The 24,169-nt window shown below is 32.7% G+C and overlaps 1 protein-coding gene across 2 annotated transcripts; it reads left to right on the top strand.

Moving 5' to 3' along the window:
- The first annotated feature begins 6,640 nt into the window (after nt 1-6,640).
- LOC120084958 lies at nt 6,641-9,496 on the top strand. 2 transcript variants are annotated; one of them, XM_039040767.1, is made up of 5 exons: nt 6,641-7,030; nt 7,670-7,887; nt 8,414-8,542; nt 8,922-9,053; nt 9,135-9,496. In XM_039040767.1, the coding sequence occupies exons 1-5, from the start codon at nt 6,721-6,723 to the stop codon at nt 9,252-9,254; spliced, it is 909 nt and encodes a 302-aa protein (XP_038896695.1). In that variant the 5' UTR covers nt 6,641-6,720; the 3' UTR covers nt 9,255-9,496. The 2 variants fall into 2 exon arrangements, with proteins under 2 accessions (XP_038896695.1, XP_038896696.1); XM_039040768.1 differs by having other exon boundaries at nt 6,828-7,030; nt 7,687-7,887.
- Nucleotides 9,497-24,169: the final 14,673 nt, after the last annotated feature.

Raw genomic sequence — 24,169 nt, 5'->3', positions numbered from 1 at the left:
CATGTCCAATATGCAAAGAAGATAATTCGTCCTTCGAGATAAGAGGGAAAATATCATTTATGGGACATCAACGTTATCTTCCAAAGAATCATAGTTGGTGTCGAAGTATACAACATGATGGAAAAGTTGAACGTAGACATCCTCCAGTCGTAATGAATGGAGAAGAGATCTTACAACAAATAAACACATTAAACTTTTATGTGCTTAGTAAACATCCATTGAAGCAAGATAAAAAAAGAAAACGAATTCTAAACTGGACTAAGAAAAGTATTTTTTTACAACTTCCATATTGGTCCAGACTATTGTTATGACATAAATTGGATGTAATGCATATTGAAAAGAACATATGCGACAATTTGATGGGCACATTGTTAAATATTTAAGAAAAGACAAAAGATACAACGAACGCTTAATTAGACATACAAGATTTAAAGATAAGAAAAGACCTACACTTGATATAGGTCGATAACATATTTGTAAAACCACATATAGCGTACACATTAACTAATGGTAAACGGATTTCATTTTGTAAGTATTTGAAATAAGTGAAATTTCCTGATGGATTCATGTCTAACATATCACGATGTGTGAATGACAAAGATGGAAAAATATTGGGGCTGAAAACACAAGACTGTTATGTGTTGCTTCACAGACTACTCCCTATTGGTATTCGAGCATACCTACCGAAGAACGTATCCACTACTCTTGTTCAATTGCGTACATTCTTTCGCGACTTATGTGCAAAGACAATATGTGTAAGTGATTTGAACAGACTACAAGCAGACATCATAGTCATACTTTGTAAGTTGGAGAAAATATTTCTGCCTACCTTCTTTGATGTAATAGTACACCTTGCAGTTCATCTACCATATGAAACCAAAGTGGTGGGTCCAGTTAGTTACAGTTGGATGTATCCTATTGAAAGAAGTTTACGAACATTAAAACAATTTGTACGGAACAAAGCACGTCCCGAGGGGTCTATAGCGGAAGCATATACAATGAATGAATCATGGAACTTCTGCTCGCGATATCTAAGTGGGATTGAAACGAGATTCAATAGAGATGAACGAAATGATGATAACATTCCCGATCATGAGATATTTGGTGAATTTGAATTATTTAGGCAGAGGGTACGACCATTAGGGGCGTCAACCTTACGGACGCTATCAGCGGAGGAAAGACGTATCACACATTGGTACATTCTCAATAATTGTAAAGAAATAACAGACTATCACAAATACATTTCAAACTTTATAAATTTCTAAGTTCTAGGTAAATCCTTTGATATAATTTTCAAATGATCAATTTTGTAGGCAACACTTGAGATTAATTTGTCGTGAAGCTCAAAGCGCCTCTGACTTATATATAAGACATCAACACAAATTTCTCGATTGGTTTAGATCTCAGGTATACATAGTATTGAAAGTTGAGAGATGATTCATTTTTCGTAGTCATTTTAATGTATAATTAATTATCAGGTTCTACAACAGCGTGATAGAGAAGATATCTCCAATGATTTATTTTCACTTACAATGGGACCTTCGTCTGAGGTGCGCTCTTACAATAGATGCATTGTTAATAGGGTACTGTTTCACATTGTAGAGCGTGATAATCGTCGAGCTACACAAAATAGTGGAGTCTTAGTGGTCGGGGAGATCAGTGGAAACGGAAGTGAGAATAACAATTTCTACAGTGTTGTAGACAAAGTATTAGATTTCCAATATGCGAACAAAATACATGTTTTTTTTTTTGTTGAAGTGTAGATAGTTTGACATGAATAACAACAAAAGTAATAGGACACATGTGGATTTAGGATACAAATCAATCAATATACGTCACACTTTTGGTATGTCGATGAGCCTTTCATCTTTGCTATCCAAGCACAACAAGTCTTTTACATTGATGACATCAAATATGGTAGCAATTGGAAAGTTGTTCAAGTAGTCCAAAATAAGCGAATATGGGATGTACCAGAAGTGGATGATGTTGAAAATGCATAACTAGATATACTAGAAATTATCGGTGGAGTCCGAGTGGATGAAACCATTGAGGAGGTTACTTTATGCAGAGTTGACGTTGATCCTATAGTTGTGGAAAGACCAATTATTGGACATGACGATGATGATTTCATAAACGATGATGATGAAGAACAATTATCTCTCAATAACAGTTTCAAGTGCTGATGAATAATTTGATTTAGATTACGATGATGAGTAATAATGTATCTACTCAATTCTCTTTTTCTCTGTTTACACGTATTTCATATTAATTTAATATTGTTTTTTCTTTTTTGTATTTGTATAGATACAATGTCAACCCCTAATAGGCAACAGGAGGCTGATGAAGAATTCCAGGAGATATATCTAGGCAACACAGGATCTTCCGTGAGTGACACTTTAGGTTAGTATATTTTGAAATATATTCTGTTAACTGAAATACATCATAAACTGTTTTAAAATTTTTATTCCTCAGATAGTAACTCAGCATCCACTCAAAGGAAATGCGAGCATTCGCGGAACATCGAGTTGGAAAAATACATCAAAAAACATGGCAGAATTACAATCATGATAAATGAGGGGGAGACGAAGCCGATTTCTCAACATTCGGTACGATTTAGTAATGCGATTGGTGTCGCTGTAAGATCTACATTTCCAGTACGATGTTGTACTTTTGCTGAGGTTCCAAACAAGTTTATAGAATTGGCTAAGAGTCAATTGTTGGTAAGTGATTATAAGTTTATTCTTTTAGAGTGAATTGTAGACTAAGAGTCATGAAAATCATATATGCTAATTCTTCCTTCATTCTTTTGTAGCCTTATTTCGTAGTTGATCTGTTCAGTTAACAACTTAACCATTTTATAGAACATCAAATGCAAAACTCCTGCAAAGAATTTAGAGCAGATTTGCACAAACATTACAGGAAATGTGGAGATCCTCAACAAGCACGTGCCAACTTGCCTAGTTGGCTTAAAAATAGGCCAGAAGATTGGTACTTTTTGTGTGACCGCTTCAAGAGTGAAGCGTTTCAAGTTAAAATAATTTAGGGTGTGTATCATTTAGTGCATTTACTATTATAGAATATTTGTTATTTATTTTTTTGTTGAAATGTAGGAAATGTAGGAGACAAACAGGAAGAATATAGAGAAATTACCGTTCGACCACGTAGGCGGATCGAAGTCATTCCTACAAATTCATGCAGAGTTGCAGGCAAAGGAAGGTCGAGAAATAGGACGTGTTGACCTATTTAAGGAAACACACTCTAAAGGTGGCAAGTTTGTGAACAAGGTAGCTGAAAATGTACATGTAACATTTTCTGTTTTATTTTTGTGTTGTTTTTCATTTCTAACTTTAGTCGCTCATACTTACACATTTAATTAATATGTCTAAAATCAAATGTTAGAATTACAATCTAACCCCACTCTAGAAGGTTCTCAACTACTAACAGAAGATGAAATCTGTGAGACGATTTTGAGTAGACGACCCGGATATTCAAAAGGCCTAGGTTGGGGCCCTAAATCTAAGTTAAGAAGAGGAAGCAACTCATCAAGTTCGTCATCTACAGATGAGCTTGCCTATAATAACTCTGAGTTGTGTTTAATGGACAGTCATGCTCAGAGATGTACTTCTTAAGCATCCACAACTCACTGTTCTTATATCAAGATATCCTAACATACCATTTGCAGCCTTCTTACAAACATTTGAACTCAATAGACTTTGAATTTGATCTTGTAGTCCTAAATTAAAAATGATTTTTCACTGCATTTATGTAAATCACTTTGAAAGTGTTTCTTTACTTTCAAATACACTTTTTACCTTAAAATCACCATAAAATGAATAAGAAGAAGAACATAAATGTAAAATTCTATCACTATTGTTACCTACACTACTGATAGCAGTAGAAAACTCTTCCAAAGAACAAACACTTACATGAGCAACTAATGGATGTCTACTGATTGCATCTTTAGCCAAAGTCAGATACCAAAAAACATATTTGTCCTTTTTTATTGGAACCATAGTTTGAATACTATTTTTATCAAAATCCAATAAAATTGATAAATGTACCAACCCATTCAATTGAATCTCTTCATATATTAAACCAACTAAACTAAAGTCTATACAGTCATCTACCAAAATCCCACCAACCTCATAATTCTCATAGTAATGATAATCATTCCACTATCCTCCATAAAAAACAACTATAGGAATAGCCATGGTATTTTGCAAAATGAAATAAAGATTATATTGGAAACTCATAATGAAATTCTATCATCAAGATTTTGTAAGAAACTCATAATTAAAATATCCAATAGTGATAGATAAAAATAGAGTTATATCTCTATCTATAAGTGATAGACAAAGATACAAAGTAATGAGTTAAATTTCAAAACAAAACAGGGAAAAAAGAAAGAGATAGACAAAGATAGGTGTCTTTCTCTATTTATTAAGGATAGATAAAGATAAACATCTATCTCTATCTATCTGTGATAGACAAAAATAGACATCTATCTCTGTCTATATGTGATAGTTAGAGATAGAGTTCTATCTCTGTCTATCAATAATAGACAAAGATAAAATTCTATATCTATCTATTAGTGATAGACAAAGATAGACTTCTATCTCTGTCTATCCCTATGTCTCTTCAATAAACCTTTGAATTCATCAACTAAATATATAATGAAGATTTAAAGTTAATTTTGGGTTGAACCAAGCCAAAACAAATTGCAAATTTGTGTTTGTTAGTTTGTATTTTTTTACAAGTTTTTATAAACATATCATGTGCCTATTAATTAAAATTTGATTTACTCATAGGATTCTAATGCTAATTGGAACGAGGAGTTCATGTAAGCTGCATTATAGATATGCATATTTTCTTTCAGTTGATTAAGATGTTGATCATGTTCAAAATTTTAAGAATCTGATGTTCCAATCATATAAGCTATTATAAATCGAGTGAAGATCAATCAATGATAGAGTTCTATCTTTGTCTATCCCTGATAGACAAAGATGGGTGTCTATCTCTGTCTATCAGTGATAGACAAAGATAGAGTTCTATCTCTATCTATCACCATGTCTCTTTGGTAAATCTTTGAATTCGTCAACTAAATATTTAATGAAGATTTAGAGTTAATTTTAGGTTGAATCAAGCCAAAACAAATTGCAAATTATTGTCTATTTGTTTGTATTTTTTACAAGTTTTTATAAATATATCATGTGCCTTTTAATTAAAATTTGATTTACTCGTAGGATTTTGGTGTTGATTAGAACGGGGAGTTCATGTAAACCACGTTATAGATATGCACATCTTCTTTCAGTTGAATAAGATGTTGACTGTATCTAAATTTGTAAAAATCCGATGCTCCAATCACATATGCTATTATAAATCGAGTGAAGATCAATCAAAAGATAGAGTTCTATCTTTGTCTATCCCTGATAGATAGAGATAGGCATCTATATCTATCTATCTGAGATGGACAAATAATAATACAATTGATCATCAATCATTTATGCACTTTCGGTAATAAGATGGTGATCATGTTCAAAATTTTAAGAATTCGATGTTCCAATCATATAAGCTATTATAAATCGAGTGAAGATCAATCAAAGATCTATCTTTGTCTATTCGTGATAGACAAAGATAGGCGTCTATCTTTGTCTATTTGTGATAGACAAAGACTATCTTTGTTTATTTGTGATAGACAAAGACTATCTTTGTCTGTTTGTGATAGACAAAGATAAAGTTCTATATTTGTCTATCTGAGGTAGATAGAGATAGAGCACTATCTCTATCTATATCGACTCTTTTCGATCCAATCCTCCATAAGATGAACAACACGTACTAATTTCGAATTTTTGACGAACTGGCTTCCAAAATAACTTCACAATGTTGTATGTAACAATTTGTTGGAATTATGGAGCAAAAAATCAATAACTTGGTTGATGAATTGGGGCATACAAAACAGTTATTGTCCTCTGAGTTTTTATTCCTATTTTTTTAAATGTTTTTTTTTTTTGGCAGAATAAAGCATTAGAGTGAATAGAATACTATCAAATTCGAAGAAGAAGAACTGTTCTTCACTCAGCAATGCAGTGTGAGACATTATAAAGTAACAAAAGAAGAAGAAGAACTGTACCTGTGTGATCGATGGAATCGACGAAGAAGAATGAAAACCTCTGAGTTGTGTGGTGAAGAACAATGAAATCGATCAATGATGAAGAAGATGAATTGGAATTGAACGAAAATGAAGCATAATAAGAAGAAGAGCGCAAAATCGGCATAGAAAATCGTGAGGGTAGTTTGGAATTTTTTTTAAATTTTTTTTTGTTGATATTAAATTTTGCTATAGTATGTAAATAGTTTGTGTTTTTTTTTTTTTTTTTTTTTTCCATTTTTGATAATTTCCCATTACTTTTTTTGCCATATGTCCAAAGAACCCATTTATAAACTCCAGTAAGTGGGCCAAACCATGATTTAGACCAACAAGTTTTAACCCAGCCGAAGGCCCCAAAATATTGTTAAGCGTTGGGCTGTTTTGGGCTCATACATTCCTTAAGGAACAAGCCCATCAGGCCCACAAACAACTTCCAGATTGGTCGATCGGCGTAGCCACAGCCACAGATCGAGTGGCTTATCTTCTTCTCCGCCACTCACTGCATCATTCTGCTTATACAATCCCCACAACAATGTCTTCTTTACCTCACCTGGTTAATTTCCTTCTCAGCCATGGCCGCCGCAATTTCCTTCACAATCTCTAAACCTTCTCTCTGTTCTCAACTCTCTAAACCCGTTTCTAGATTTGGGGCTCGCCGTCTGAGAATCATGGCTGCGGCTACCGGAACTAAGGTGGTGCCCGCGGTGATTGTTGGAAGTGGCCGCGTTGGGAGGGCGCTGCTGGACATGGGAAACGGTGAAGATTTTTTGGTGAAGAGAGGCGAGTCCGTCCCCCTTGATTTTTCGGGTCCGATTCTTGTATGTACCAGGAATGATGATCTTGAGGCTGTTCTTGAAGCCACTCCTCGATCGAGATGGAACGGTATGATCACTTAATGGAGTCTGTTCTTTTGTTTTTTCTATTTTAATTTGAATCTAGTCTTTATAATTGAGATGGCAAGAATATGCTTCACTTCCCTTCCATTTCGTTTTGTGAGTATTTTAGGCCAACCATTTAGTTTTTGATTTTTAGTTTTTGAATAAAGCTCCTAAACACTTCAACTTAGTTTTTAAAAATTTGTTATTGTTTTTGAAATTTGGTTAAGAATTCAACTTTTGTACTTAAATACGAAATAGGCTTCATTTTTAAAAACCCAAAAAACGAAATGGTTATTAAAGGCTTTAATTTTGTTTTTGTTCGAAGTTTAAGCAACTTGGACTTTCTTGTTTAGAAGTTTTTCATTTCCTAGGCTATAAACTCGAATTCAGCTCAAGTTTTTGGTTCAGTGGTTATGGTTATTGATAGTTCACATATTGACTTCGTGAATCAATTTAATATCCAACTGTACATGAAAGAACCTTGCATAACCTATACTATCAACTTTGGGATGGTGGTACTTCAACATTTCTAATACAACATTTGGATTTAGAATGAAATAAGGGTGTTCTCATTTGGAAAATGTCATTATATAATGGCTTGTGCTCTGTTTGTTCTTGGCAATGGATATCGACAATCTAGCAGATTTGGTTTTTTTCCAGAATGGAATGTTGGACCCTTGGTATGAAAGCAAAGGTCTGGATGATGCTAATCAAGTCTTAGCATATTTTGCTATCTCAAAGCTCGGAGAGGCTCCTGTGGATGGAATAACGGATACCAATCCTGAAGGACTGACAGCAGCGTACGGAAAATGGGCGTCTGCCGTAGCAGGAAGGCTCAATGCTGCTGGCCTCTCCTGCAAGGTAAATCCATAAAAGAAATGTGCTTCTTATGTATAAACTGCAAATTGTTGTGAAAGCTTCTTTCTCTGCTGTACGTGCATTTGTGCGAGTGGTGTAAGATTGAAGTTAACCTTGGCTGTTTGAATCTTGTCAATCTTGATTCATGTGGAAAATTATGCTTCCTTCTCAAATTTTTGGAAGAAACATAAACACTGAGTTGTTTCATGAATATTCTTTAGAGAAACTTATTTATGTTATTTAGGGTTTTGACTCTAAGGTTTAGTGGAATGTGCTATATATTCTCTAACTCTATTGGTGTCTCTAAATCTGTAATCTGATTTTCTCTCTAATAATAAAACTGGTCTCTCCCTCTATCTATGAACCTAACTTACACATTGTTAGTGAATCATATAAATCTTTGTGTTGATTTCTCTATTGTTCAAGTTTCCAATGTTTCTTTGATTGTTGATTTCTTACTAGAAACATGGGTCATTTTTAATATTTTTTTTATCCAATGTAGACAATAACTTTGAAGGTTATTTTCTAGGTTCTTGGCAAGGAAGCCTTTGAGAAACAAATGTTGGAGAAGCTGATTTGGATTTGTGCATTTATGCTTGTTGGAGCACGTCATCCAGGTGCGACAGTGGGTGCCGTGGAGAAGGATTATCGCTCTGAAGTAAGATGCCTTCTTCACACAATAAATTGACTGCAAAATTCTTCAACTATGTTTTTCCCCCTTCTGAAATAAAAACTGATTTTTTTCATTTAGAGAATGAAAAGAGACTAATGGCATGGATAACAAAGAATCAAAATCAAAAACAAAACTGTCTATTTAGTTCAATATATCTGTTAGATATTATACCAAAGAGGTCTTTCTTGGTCTATGTTCAAATTCCCAACTAATACAATTATACTGAATGATGAACTTTCCATCAGATGTAGTGCTTATTTCCTTGGAAATCTCTTTAATTCTTTTGCAACAAATGATTACTCAAATGATGATGACCGTTAAACTGGGGTGGAATGAACAATCTAATCCAAATTTATAATTGCAGGTTTCTAGCCTCATTGCAGAACTTGCATCTGCAGCTGCAGCTGAAAGGCAGTTGGTGTTCGAAGAAGGTATAGAGGAAAGATTATGTGCGTATTCTCGTGCTGTCGCACACTTTCCAACGGCAGTAAAAGAGGTAGATTAGAATCAAAAGGGAACTATTGGAGCTCCTGAATCCATTCTGTTTTTGAGGCTAAAAATTCTTTTATTTCCACAGTTCAAATGGCGAAACGGGTGGTTCTATTCTCTGTCTGAGAAAGCCATTGCTGCAGGAAAACCTGACCCTTGCCCTCTGCATAGTGCTTGGCTTAAGGAGCTGAAAGTTGTCGAGGAATGATCCAGTATTGCCGTTACATGGATTTCCTATTGCACAACCGTTCTCCAATCCAAAGTGTAAAACCTTCTTTTTGTTCTAAAAAGTAGATTTTGTGTATGTGTTGTTCATCATCTAGAAATCACCTCCAGTCACTTGTTTTAGGAGGGGATAACGTTAACTGAGCCCTACCCTCGATCATCTGTACCATCCTGAATTTGTTGACAATAAATAAAATGCATCGATAATGCTAAGAGATCACCTCACATCTATTATTTTTCTTTTAAAAAAGAAATGAAATTTAACTAACACCAGTATTAGAGCATGTGGAGGGAAATTGTAACACTGTGGTGAAGAAATATGGAGATTGGGTAGGAAATTTGAAAATAGAAATTTAAATGTCTTTTTGGATTGATTATTGAAAAAAGTGTTTTTTTAGTTTTCTTTTATTTAAATTCTTTTGATAAAAAGGATTTGAAACGAACACTATAATTTTTCTAAGATGATTTATTTTCAAAATTAAACACTTAAAAAATTAATATAAATATATCCTTATAAACTAGGAGTTGTAAATTTAGCAATTATATCCAAAATATTAATAAATATACAATTTAAAAGAATTTGTAAATATAACAAAATTTAGTTTAGCTCTTTGAATTTATTAATGATAGGTTATATCGTTGATATGAGTCTATTAATAGATTTTACTATATTTGTAATTCTAAAAATGTTGCTATACGTTTGATGATTAACTTTAAATATGTTATTCATAACAATTATCTTAAATTTGTATCTGACAAATTCCATTTGCTCCATGATGGGCAATGGAAATATTACTGCATTTTATTTAGAGAAATAGTTACTCAAAGATGGGAAGTACATACAAATTATTTATAATTATTACACACCACAACAATAATGATATTCCAAATTGCTTCGAGTAGTAAGCAATCCTTCAGCATAAAGGCCAATTCTTTTTCCCAATATTTCTTTGGCAATCGGAAATTCAGGAGCTATCTCCACATGTACCTGAAATTGCAAGGTTGATGAGCACTAGAGTTAGATAGTATAACATTGATACAATATTAAATTTACAATGACGTATTCGTTTAAGTTTTAAAGTTCAATGACGATTTATGAGAGTTGAGATAGAAGCTAGAGAATTTGGTCTCTTGTTCGTTTTCATATTTTCCATTGGACTTCAATTTCGAAGATATTTTGTAACTATTCTATAGACATGATTTTACATAGTTGGGGTCCCTTCCCATAGAGAGAATCTCTCTTTTTTGTGGGCTTGATTTTTGTCTCACTGTTCCGTGTATATTTTCATTTTTTTCTCAATGAAGGTTGTTAATTATTATATATATATAAAAAGTTCAATGGTGAATAGAAGGGTAAACTTCAAAATGACATGGTTCATATAATTCTACTCAATAATCTACATTCAATATTCAATAAATATTATAATATATTATGAGTAATCACCAACCACCATCTTGACATCAACTTGACAACTATTTAGTCAACTCGGTATACTAAATATCATAGTTTATCGAATAAATTCAAAACCATTTAATATTATTCAATAATTTATCAAGAGAAGTCGATAATTATAGAGGGTGTATTAATTTGCAAAAGATTAAGGTATATGGTCTTATGTAATTATTGGAATTTTCAAGCTTTGAATGTTATAATGCCTCTCATCTTTGTTTATACTGAATTTGTTCTTAAGCAGTCTCACTGTCTTTTCTCTAATGGGTCCAACCCTTTTCCTTTACATAACCAATCAAACTTAGAACCCTAATTATATATCCAGAAAAAGAAATGAGATAATAATCAAATATATCAAAATAGAAGATTTATGGTACTAACCAATCTCACGGTAGATTTCCTACGGGGTGGAGACGATGGAGCCTTTCGAGCGAGCGGGTTGCTTCTCCAGAGAAAGATGGGCTGGTTAGGCGGACCAAAAGACGTAAAGAACGCGGAGCGTGAAGTGCAATTAGATCCATTTTGAGGACGAGTTTCAGGCAGAATGGAGGGTTCCTGCCCGGTTGTGGTCCGACATGTTGATGAGCTTGAAGCAAACAGGTTCCATACTTGTTAGAGAATCTGCCACATCAGCTATTAAGGAAGAGTCAAGAAAACACACAAAGAATGTCATGTCGTAAGTCATGAAGGATTATTCCCTTAGTGCTCCAGATTTCTGTTTGGACTGGGTGATAACAAACAAATATTCTTTCTCCATGTATTGGATCATGTGTCCTCATTTCATTAGTTATTCGTTATATAATTTTTTAATTCTTTATATCCCTAAAATAGGGAGTAGTGTATAAATTGGGTAGGTTGCCCCTTTCCATGTAAGGAAAGAATACGAAGAGGCAAGTGAAAAAGTTCTCTCTCTATCGTTTAGTATTTCAGTCCTATCGTGTATAACGAATAGCTAAACGATTCAATATTCCATTCATCGTTTAGTGTTGAGCATCCATCGTGTACAACGAAGAGGTAAACGATAGCCTCTATTGCGTAGCTCTCGAATTCTGTTGTGTACAACGAAGAGGTAAACGATCAACCGTTTCACTATCGTTTAGTTCTGAGACTCCATCGTATAGAACGACGAGGTAAACGATAAGATATACTTTCCATCGTTTAGCTTCCTGACTCTATCGTGCACAACGAAGAGGTAAACGATACCAATCCCATCCGTTTTTATTTTCGTAACTATTTTTTACCATCCGGACATGTTATGATATGAGGTCCAATGCCATGGCAACACTCATGGCAAATTGTATGAGTAAAGTAAGAATCGAAATCCAGAAACTTACGTTGCTCATTCGTAATACAAGCATCAGCAATAGGCTGAAGAATATGCTTGAACCTACAAAAATGTGTAATAAGTTTGTTTTCATATGCAATAATTTTCCATGAAAGTAACCCAAAGTTGGATAAAATGATGAAACTTAAAAAGAATGACCCATTTCATAATCAATTTATTTTTGGTTTTCTCATTCTTTTTAATTAAATTGTAGTAGTTCAAATTTAACTTAATTTTGGGTTTTTTTTAATTATTTAATTATTTTTTTATACTTAAAATCACTTGTAATGAGAATAACATAATATAGAAAAATACTCAATAAGAATAATTTTGTCCTAAAAAAAAGAGAGAAGAATAAATCAAATGCAGACCAATAATCAGATCAATCTTGACCATGGAAAACGTAGTCAAGTAAAGTGCTCAATTTTGTAAAATGACTATGAAAAATGTTTTTAATTATTATAAATCAATTTTGATGATATAAAAATTGTATTTAAAAATATAAAATTGAATATTAAATTAATTTCGAGTGATTAAAGACACATTGTGGAGTGATTTTGAACATGACAAAAATGATTTTAATCATTTTAAAATCATTTCTACATGCATAAAGTTGTCTACAAAAATCAAATTTGTCAATGAAACTATCAAATGCAAATTTTTTAGACCACGTTTGATAATCATTTTGTTTTTTTTTTTAGTTTATGAAAATTAAGCATATTTTCTCTCAATTTCTTACAATGATTCGTATCTTTCTTAATTACAATAGTTGAGTTCTTTGCCAAATTCTAAATTTTTTTTTTAAAGCTATTTTTTTTTAGTTTTCAAATTTTAGCTTGGTTTTTAAGACCATTGGTAAAAAGTAGACAACAAAATAAAAAATTTAGAGTTGAAAATAATATCTATAGGCCTAATTTAAAAAAAAAATCCAAATAATTATCAAATGGGACTTACCTGTTTAAAGGCCATTTGATAATTAATTAGTTTTCTATTTTCTATTTATATTTTTAATTTTTTTAAAAATAATTTTGTTTGATAACCGGTTCATTTTTCTGTTTTTAGAATTTTAAAAGGTTTGAGAGAAGTTAGAAACGGAACTTTTGGTTTTTAGAAACGGTTTTTGGTTTTTAATTTCATGGATGCGTGGTGGTAGTGGGCGTAGGTGCGTCTTACTTTTTCCTTCGTTATTCTGTGATTTTTTTTTCTTTTGTAATTTGTTTGAATTTTTTTTTAAAATAATGTTTTTTTAATAAAACAAAAATAGAGTTGGGGAGAAAGTGTTCCAAAAAATAGGTGTTTAAATCTTGTACCGGGTACACGATTTCCTGGCCACCTGGCACGCCCACTCTGGCGTGGCAGTCATGCAGGTTTGACTAAGAAAATCGTGTATCGGATACACGATTACCCTAAGTCGTGTACCGGGTACAGCAAAACTTACACGACCTAAAAGCTCCGCCCCAACCCTTCTTCTTCCTCATCGAAACGCCTATTCATATTCTTTACCGCCGATTTCCCTCACTCAAACCGTCGATCCCTCACCAAATCATCGATCCCTCACCGAAACCATCGTTGATTTTCCTCACCGAAGCCTCTATTTCACCGAAATCTTTCAAAACTTTGATTTTGCTCGACTTTCAGTCCTCCATTTGATCTTCACCGAATCTAGCGATCGTGGTTCTCGATTTTCCTACATTTTTTGCTGTCGAATTTTGCTTGGTATATTTCTTTCTCTAGTTGGGCTGATCTGTATTTATATGTATGTTTTTGCATCTTTTTGGGCTGAATTTTGCTTGGTATATTCCTACATTTTTGTATAGTTTATGTATAGTTATAGTTTATGTATATATAAATAGTAGTTTATGTATGTATAAATAGTTATAGTTTAAGTATGTATAAATAGTTATAGTTTATGTATGTATAGTTTATGTATGTATAATTTATTTATGTATGTATGTATTTATGTATTTATAGTTTATGTATAGTTATGTATGTATAGTTTATGTATGTATAGTTTATGTATATATAGTTATAGTTTATGTATGTATGTATAGTTTATGTATGTATGTATGTATGTATAAATTTATTTATGTATGTATGTATAATTTATTTATGTATGTATAAACTATAGTTTATGTATAGTTTATGTTTATTTATGTATGTACAATTTATGTATATTTTATGTATGTATAATTTATGTATAGTTTATGTATGTATAATTTATGTATAGTTTATGTATAGTGTATTATATAGTTTATATATGATTGATTTAAATTTAGAAAACTTAGAAATTAGAGTTTGATGGGTTCACATATTAACATATTTTTTTTGTCAACTATAACAGTTGAAAAAAACTTAATAAATATGTTGATGCGTCCTGAAGATTTCGTAATTCTTGAACCTAGAAATGATGGAGATAGTGACATCGACGTTGAAGTGGATGAATTATTTGGAAACGACTGTAGTGGTGAACAAGATCTTGAGTTGGTACCGTTGGAAATGTTCAACCAAATAGATTGGAAAATGACAAATTCAACGTTTGAATTAGGGTCTACTTTGGAAGAAATGAATGTAGTAGTAGATAACTATAGTTTAATACGAAGGGAATGTTATTTAATACCAAAGAAGATTTACAGCTTGCTGTAAAAAAATATTGTGTGACGGAACACTATGAAATTGTCGTAGTGGAATCAAATCAGGACCTTTGGTATGTTAAATGTAAATCCTAGAGTGACATGTGTGCTTGGAGGCTACGGGCATGTCGGCGCAAAAGTCATGGGATGTTCGAAATCACAAAACTTCAAGGAGAACACTCATGTTTGTTTTCGGAGTTGACACAGGATTATTCACAGCTGGATTCAAATTTCATGAGTATTGAAATTCAGAATTTGGTTAGAGCTGATCTTGGAGTACCTGTGGCCCTACTTCAAGAAGCCATTAAAAGACAATATGGCTATAATGTCAATTATAGATGGGTGTGGCAAGCCAAGAGAAAAGTGTTAATTGCTGTGTTTGGTGACTGGAAGAAATCATATTCGGAGCTTCCGTATTGGCTAAGTGTTGTTGTTCATTACAACCCAGGAACACGAACAAACTGGTTTTTCCTTCCCTCTGATGTGCCAGATACGACTATTTTTGGATGAGTTTTTTGGTCTTTTGGTCCTGCAAGAGAAGGTTCAACCATTGTAGGCCATTAATCCAGATTGATGGAACTCATCTATACGTAAAGTATAAGGGGAAATTATTAACAGCTTTATCTATTGATGCAAACGGACATATATTTCCACTTGCTTTTGCTATCGTAGGAGGTGAGAGTTTGTCCAGTTGGTCATGGTTTTTGTGGGCATTTGTTACCAAAGAGAGGGTATTTGCTTGATTTCTGACAGAAATAAGGGCATTCTTGCTGCAATTAATAATGAAGAAATTGGTTGGAGTGAACCCAGAGCGTAACACTGATATTGTCTTCACCATGTTGCTAGTAATTTCAAAACAAAATAAAAATCGAAGCAACTAAAAAATTTGGTGTTTAAGGCCGAAAATCAACACCAAAGGCGTAAGTTCATTCGGTGCATGAAAGAATTGAAACAAATGCACCCTGAATATCTTGAATTTTTTTCAGACATTGACTTAGAAAAATGGACACAATCACATGACGGTGGGTACTGCTATGGGTGGATGACTAGCAATGCAGCTGAATGCATGAACGACATTTTTAAATGTGCTAGAATGTTACCCATTACTTCTTTGGCTAGGCTAACATTCTATCGCACAATATTGTATTTTGAACGCCAGAGACAAGAAATCAGTGAAGCACTTAATCGTGGGGATATATATACAGAATATGCCCTAAAGAAACTGAAGAGGTGGAAAAAAGGAGCATCGGCACATACGGTGACATCCATTGACAGGGAAAGTCAAACTGACATAAGTATGCTTACAAAGGACAACATACCCAAGTTTTAAGCTTGAAAGAAGGGACATGTTCTTGCAATAAGTGGCAATCATTCAAGATTCCATGCTCTCATGTAATTTCAGTTTGTAATTACATGCGTATAACATACCTACCACTTATTGATGAATGCTACAAATTGTCCAATTTCAAGCATTGTTACGAAGGCCGCTTCCATCCAATTCAACACCCAGATTATTGGCCGGAATTATCATTTACAAAAGTTCATCCAAATGCGAACTTACTTAGAGAACAAGGTCGGCCAAAAAGTATGCGAGTTTATAATGAAATGGATTGGAGAGAAGCGAACCAAAAAGTGCGATGTACAATTTATAAAAGAGAAGGACATAACAGACGCACTTGTCCACACCGTACACTGGGTGCTTCGTCGTCTTTGGGTCATTATTTATTAAAAAAAATTATTTTAAAAAAAATCAATTTGTTTACATATTTGTATTACATTATTTTAAATTTATCGAAGAATAAGTTTAAGTAGATTTTAAAATAGATATACTATAATATAATAAAGAGAATTATTTAGTAGTTGAATAGAAATCAAAATATTCCAATCTGGCCAAACAATTCTAAATTGAGTTTCTTCTCTAAAATTCACTTTTGTAACTTTTGTTTTTTATATACATATCCCTAAAAAGTAAAATTTGTAGAAACAAAAATTTTAGACAGTAATTATCTTATTATAACATAGAAGTTATAAAGGTCGAAATGCTAGAGAGAGAAGAAAATTACGCTTAACTTTACCCTCGGTAAAAATTTCTATTTTATTTACCTTTTTTCTCTCTAAAATCTATCCTTTTTTTTTATTATTTTTTTTATGACTTGTATTTCTTTAATTTCTGTCTAACTAATATTCTCTTTTTAACGGTCTCTTTCTAAATATTTTTCTTTCATGTTTCTAAATTTATTATGTATAACTTTTCTCACTTAAAAATTTATATTTTACTTTTATGTCTCTACATATTTCTCTCTCTAAAGCATTTCTCCATCTCTTTAACTTTTAAAAAACTGAAAATAGAAAACAGTTGTAAAAACAATTTTTTTTTAATAAAAAAAATATTAAATGTTTTTGTTTAAAATAGAAAGCGAAAACAAAAACAAAAATAGAAAAAATGGGAAACTTTCACAAATAGAAAATAAGGAAAGCAATTTACACATAATTGTAAAATTTAATCATTTTAGACTTCTATCACTAATTGATGCCGATAAAAGCCTATCAATTCGTATTTTTTCTATTTTTGTAAATAGTTTGACATTTTTCTATATGTGTTTGGAAAATTTTCAAACAGTCTCAAAACCCATTTAAAACATTTTTCCAAACCTCAGAAACTTAGGCCCTGTTTAGTAACTATTTTGTTTTTTGTTTTTGTTTTTTAAAATTAAACCTAGGGACACTATTTCTACTTATAAATTTCTTTCTTAGTTATATATTTTTCATCTATGGTTTAAAAAACCAAGCCAAATTTTGAGAACTAAAAAAAGCAACTTTCAAAAAGTTGTTTTTGTTTTTTGAATTTGGTTAAGAATTCAATAAATCATGATAAGAAATGTGGATGATATAAACTTAATTTCTAAAAAAAAAAGTAAAATAGTTACCAAATGAGGTCTTGATGTGTCACTATTGAAACCACACGGATAAAAGTATATTTCTCCCAATAAAGTAATAAAAAATAATAATTATTGGAAACAAACTTCTATAATAACTTAATCTAACTAATTATAGTTTACTAATTAAATATATTTGAGATCTTTTAGTTAATTAATTAATAATTTATGTAAATAAGTAATTGCAATCCTTTATAAAAATAAATTAAGTAAATATTTTAATAAATTATTATCAATTTAACAAAACAAATAATTCTACTAATTTTGTCCAATTAACATCAATTAGTTAATTAATTAACTAATTATATCCAAAATAAAATTATATATAAAATGAAAAATAAAATTAAAGAAGAAAAGAGAAAATCCATAATTTTGGAAGGATAAAAAAATCTCTTGTTAGAAAAAAAGATGTTCGGAAATAATTTATCCCTAGGAGTGTTGAAAAATGTATAACAAACACGGGTTTAGCATGTTTGTATCAATTCACATTTAAAAAAATCCTTCAACAAAATTATCTTTCAAAGTTGTTTTTAATAATTCAAAATCATGTGAATTGTATTTAAAAATGTAAAATTAAATATCAAATTAATTTTGAGTAATTAAAAACATGTTTGAGAGTGATCTTAAATATAACAAAAATGATTTTAATTTTTCTAAAATCACTCGGAAATATTTACTTATTCATCGAGGGTTGTTTCACGATCATGGTAGATATATTGATTAAAGAACTTAGTCGTATATACTCTCTAATAAAGGGGAATAAATCAAATACAAAACAATAATCAAATCAAGACTTACCACTCAATAAGTAGTTATGTAGAATGATCAAATTTTGTAAAATATCTTGAACTCAGAGTTTAGCTTTGACAAAGTTGTCTAAAAACACCAAATTTGTCCATGAAATTATCAAACGCTAATCATGTAGGTCTAAGTTTTTAGTTTATAATTTTTATTTTTTGAAAATTAAATTTATTTTTTCTCAATTTTTAGAAGAAATTGAATTGCATACACTTTTTCTAAGTAAAATAATTGAATTCTTAATTTTCAAAAACAAAAAACAAGTTGTAAAAATATTATATTTTTATTTTCAACAAATAAAAATAAAAATAGATAAACAAGAAATTTAGAGGTGAAATCAATATTTATAGGATTAATTTTAAAAAACTAGAAATCAAATAGTTATCAAACATAACGATAATAATAATAATGTCTCATACCAATTTGCGAGTTCTTGCTATTTTTCAATATTCTTTCAAAATGCTAATAATTTTGATTTTAATTAATGGAAAATTATTTTAAATGGTAACACTATTGACAATATTTATAAGATAGATATTGATAGACTTTTATTAGTATCTATCAATATCACTTATAGAAGTCTATCCGTGTCTATTAACGTTTATCATTGATAATTCTAAAATTTTGTTATATTTTATAAATATTTTAATTTAATTTTCTATATTTAAAAAGGGTCCAAAAGAGAAATTCTGTTACGTCTATTGGTTGTAATAAAGATGGAAAATAAAGACCTTATAGCGACGCACATACTGTCAATAATTCAGCCCTTAATTATTCGCGGAATGTGCAATAAAGAAATTCTTTCATAAAGAATAAAGAAGAATAATTAAATACAAATCAATTATCAAATCTAAGACTTATCATGTAAAAGTAGTTATGCAAAATGCCTTTGAATTACAAAAGCTAATTTCGACGAACAAGCTGTCTCAATTTAAAACCAATTTGGTCAATGAAAAATTATCAAACCCCAATCATAACATGCTTATTGTCTTCTTGACAATGTATAAAGTGGGCTATTGTGTTGTTATTCTTCAATATTCTTCAAAATGGACTCTTTAGAGAGAGAATAAATAACTTATCACCACAAACACTCTTTAGTTTTCCTCTCAAATCTACACGTATAAGCTATATTTTTATTTTCCATATCACAAAATCTATTTTGAGTTTAATTGGAGAAGCCAGCAAATCTTTTTTTTTTTTTTTTTCATTTTTTTTCGGTTGATAACCATTTCGTTTTTAGTTTTTGATTTTTTAAAATTAAACCTATTTCTTTCTTATTTCTTACAATGATTTGCATCTTTTTTAAATACAGTGATTGAATTCTTAGCCAAATTCCAAAAACAAAAACAAGTTTTTAAAAGTTACTTTTTTAAGTTTTCAAATTTTTGCTTAGTTTTTTAAACCATTGATAAAAAGTAAATAACAAATGAAGAAATTTGAGTGTGGAAGTAGTGTCTATAAACTTAATTTTAAAAAAAAAAATGATTACCAAAACGAGCCTTAGAAACTAGGAATTGAAGCAAAAGTTTTTAAGCAATAAAAGCCACGTGAAAAAAATATCTATTGCTCGGGGACATCTTTTTAATATTTTAAGACAAGAACAAGGTTCTGGCTCACAAAAATCGGGATTCTTGTTGAGGATATTCATTTTGTTGGGAACTTTGTTAATATTGTCAATTTTTGTCACATTCTTAAAAAGAAAAACTAAGTTGCCCATGCATTAACAACTTTAACCTCTTCTCAAGGTTGTTCTTTGATCTAGAAAGATATTTTTTTAAATAGTACCCTCCTCCTCATTCATATTGATAAAGTTGGGGAATAGTAAAATGTTTCTTTGTATTGTTCACTTGTCTCAAAAAAAAAAAAAAAAAGCAACAAGTGACGACCGTTTTTTCAAGAATACATCATATAAGGGAAATTTCAATTAGTATTCGGGTTTTTAATAATCCAAAATCAATTTTAGTGATATGAAAACTGTATAATTAAATATTAAATTAACTTTAAAACCAATTTTGGTGCTATGAAAAGTGTATAATTAAATATTAAATTAACTTTGAGTGATTAAATATATGTTTTAAAGTGATTTTCAATATGCCAAAAGTGATTTTAACAATTTCAAAATCACTCCCGAACGTGCACGTAATATTTTTTCATTAATTGATTTGTGGTGGAGTCCACTACCATTAAAAAGAATATGGTTAAATTACAAATTTGGTCCCTATAATTGGGAGAAAATTAAAATTTAATCCCTATATTCTTAAAAGTTACAGTTTAGTTCTTATGTTTTGATAAAATCTCACAAATAGTCCATATGATTTGATAAAATCCTTATAAATAGTCTTAAAACGTTAATAATTTATAAATAGTTATAGAACTTTATCAAACTATGAAGATGAAATTCTAATCATAAATCATAGGGACTACAAGTCAAAGTAGCTGAAAACAAAAAATGGTTGATGAAGGACAGGGAAAGAGGTGAGATAGAGGAGCTTTGCCGAGGAAGGTAATTTCTCTTCCTTGTTCTTTATATATGAATATGTGTTATTTCCTTCTCTTTTCTTGTATCATTTACAGAATGAATAGGAGAAATATATATATATCAATTGAATATGAGAAACGAAAAAATGGGAAGGAATCAAATTTAACAGCTTCTGTCCTTTTTTTGGTGTGCAGGTGATCGGGCAACAATTGGTTATACCAGAAACGGTTTGGGGAGAGAAAGACGCCACTGTGGTTGCTGAGGTAGCTCCAAGCTGGCCTTCTTCTTTTGTCAAAGGAGCTGATGTGTCATCCTTGTCATCCCCCTCAAGCGAGAGCTTAACTGAGTTAGGTCGAGCTTGCTTTGCAAATAAGAGAAGGTTTGAATTGGAAGTGCTTTGGTGAGGCAATCCGCAAGTTGCTCTGTTGTAGGAACATACCATACATGGAGTTGATCACTGAGAACGAGATCTCGAATGAAATGCACATCAATTTTAATGTATTTAGTTCGAGCATGGAAAACAGGGTTAGCGNAAGTCAGGATGCTGATGGAAGCCCTGTCTCTTATACACATCTAGATGTGTATAAGAGACAGGTGTTGGTCACTGAGGACGAGATCTCGAATGAAATGCACATCAATTTCGATGTGTTTAGTTCGAGCATGGAAAACAGGGTTAGCGGCCAATGCACCTGCTCCCATATTATCACACCAGAGAACGGGAATGCCGGTTGGAGAAAAGCCTATTTCAGTGAGTAAGTTGCACACCCAAATGACTTTAGTGGCAGCATGAGCAAGAGCTCTGTATTCGGATTCTGTGCTAAAGTGTGCCATAGTTTCTTGTTTCTTAGAGGACCAAGATATCAGAGTGGAACCAAGATAAAGACAATAGGCAGCAGTGGACTTTCTATTATCAAGGCTTGAGGCCCAATCAACATCAGAATAGGCTGAAATGGTAAGGTGTGGATCAGAGTGGATGGTTAATCCAAGCTGTGTTGTTCCAGCTAGGTAGTGAAGTACTCTTTTGACAGCTGACCAATGTACATTAGTAGGAGCTTTGAGAAATTGGCTTAACTTGTTGACAATGAAGGCTATGTCTGGGCGGGGATTAGTTAGATATTGAAGAACACCAACTGTGCTTCGATAGAGAAAAGGATCAGGGAGAGGTTTGCCTATATTGATTGATAACAAGGTGCCAGGGGCAGCAGATGTTGGACAAGGCTTAACATGCTGAAGATTTAGCTTGGCTAATAGGTCAATGATGTATTAAGCTTGATGAAGGTGAAGACCAGTTGTTGTATAGCATATTTGAATGCCAAGGAATTTGCTAAGTGTGCCAAGATCTTTAAGGGAGAATTGTTTATGGAAGATGGATACAAGATGGTCAATATGAGCTGGATCACTGTCTGTAAGGATTAGGTCATCCACATAGACAAAAGCATGATAATGGATGATGAGGTTCGCATATAGTATAGGGAGGTGTCAAGGGAACTTACTTTAAAGCAGTGCGACAGAGGAAACCTTTTAGCTCATCATTCCAAGCTCGAGGGGCTTGTTTAAGGCCGTAAATAGCTCGATTGAGCTTACAGACATAGTGAGGGTGAGTTGCATTTTCAAAACCAGGAGGTTGAGACATGTAGACAGTCTTTTTGAGTGTGCCATTGAGGAAGGCATTGTTGAAGTCTATTTGACGAAGTGGCCAGTGATGTGAGACTGCAAGTGTGAGGATAATTCTGATGGTAGAGGGCTTGACAACAGGGCTGAAGGTATCGAAGTAATCAAAATCAGGATGCTGATGGAAGCCTTTGGCAACAAGACATGCTTTATACCGTTGAACTGATCCTTGTGCATCATGTTTTAACCTGTAAACCCATTTGCAGCCAACTATAGTGGTGGCAGAGGTAGGAGGGACTAGTGTCCAAGTGTTTGTACGCTGCAGGGCTGTAAGTTCTTCAACCATTGCTAGTTTTCATTGTGGAACTGACAGGGCTTGAGAAATAGTGTGTGGTTCAGCTTGAGTGAGATCCGTGACAAGCTCGGCAAACCAGACTTTGGGCTTGAAAACACCAGCCTTTCCCTTAGTGATCATAGGATGAGTGCCTAGTAAAGGCTGAGTAGAGATTGGTTGATATTGTAGAGAGGACTGTGGAGGAGAACTTGGTGGAGGTGAGTCTGTAGGAGAATTTAGTGAGTTGTGTAAGGCCTGAGGTGGAGACATGAGTGGAGAGCTTGGAGATGGTAAACCAGAATATGAGTGTGGGGTGATTGGAGTCAACAAAGGATCAGGACAGTGATGTTGGACCTGAGATGGATGAGGAGGGTGGGCAACTGGTGATTGACAGGGTGGAGGCAAGTTTATTGATGGTTGAGGGAACCAAGTAGTGATTGGAGGAGCTGAGGTGAGAGGGCTGGAGGGCTGGTTATTGGCAAAGCCAGTTTAAAATGGGAAGTCCTCTTCATTAAATACCACATGGCGTGAGATAATTATCTTTCCATCATCAGTGAGGCAACGGTACCCTTTGTGCATAGGTGAGGGACCAAGATACACACACTTTTTGCTGTGGAAGTCAAATTTGTGAGACTGATAGGGTCGAAGATGTGGGTAGTAGGCACATCCAAACACTCTGAAGGATGTCAGGTCCAGTTTCGCCTTAAGTAGTGCTTCCATTGGGCTGATGTTCTGAAGAACAAAAGAAGGAAAGCCATTAATAAGGAGCAAAGCATTTTGAAAAGCATACCACCATAGATGCAGGGGCATCCGAGCTTGAGCAAAGAGAGTTAAACCGGTCTCAACAATATGCCGATGTTTGCGCTCAGCACGACCATTTTGAGCTGATGTGTGAGGACAAGACAGTCTGATATGAATTCCCAGCTGTGTGCACATTTGAGCAACAGGTTGGTATTCTCCTCCTCCATCCATTTGCAAGGTTCCAATAATTCTATTAAACAGTGTGCGAGCAAGAGCTTAAAAGTTTTGGAAGGCAACTATTGTATCACTCTTTTGTTTTAGGGGGTAAAGCCAAGTGAACCTGCTAAAGTCATCCACAAATATTACTAGTATCTATAGCCATCTGCTGACAGTATTGAGGCTGGTCCCCAGATATCAGTATGAACTAACTCAAAAGGTTGTTTAGCACGAGAAAGAGAATCAGAGAATGGTAGATTATGCGACTTTTCGAATTGGCACGCTTCACAAAAGAACTTTTCATTAACAACATTTTCCAGATTACATCCACTAATTAGTTTAGACAAAATTTTAAGGGATGGATGGCCTAATCGCCTAT

The sequence above is a fragment of the Benincasa hispida genome, chromosome 9 (genome assembly GCF_009727055.1).
Source record: "Benincasa hispida cultivar B227 chromosome 9, ASM972705v1, whole genome shotgun sequence".
Classification (NCBI taxonomy): Eukaryota; Viridiplantae; Streptophyta; class Magnoliopsida; order Cucurbitales; family Cucurbitaceae; genus Benincasa; species Benincasa hispida.
Note: the sequence above shows the minus strand (reverse complement) of the source record. Positions and strands in the feature narration are given on the sequence as shown.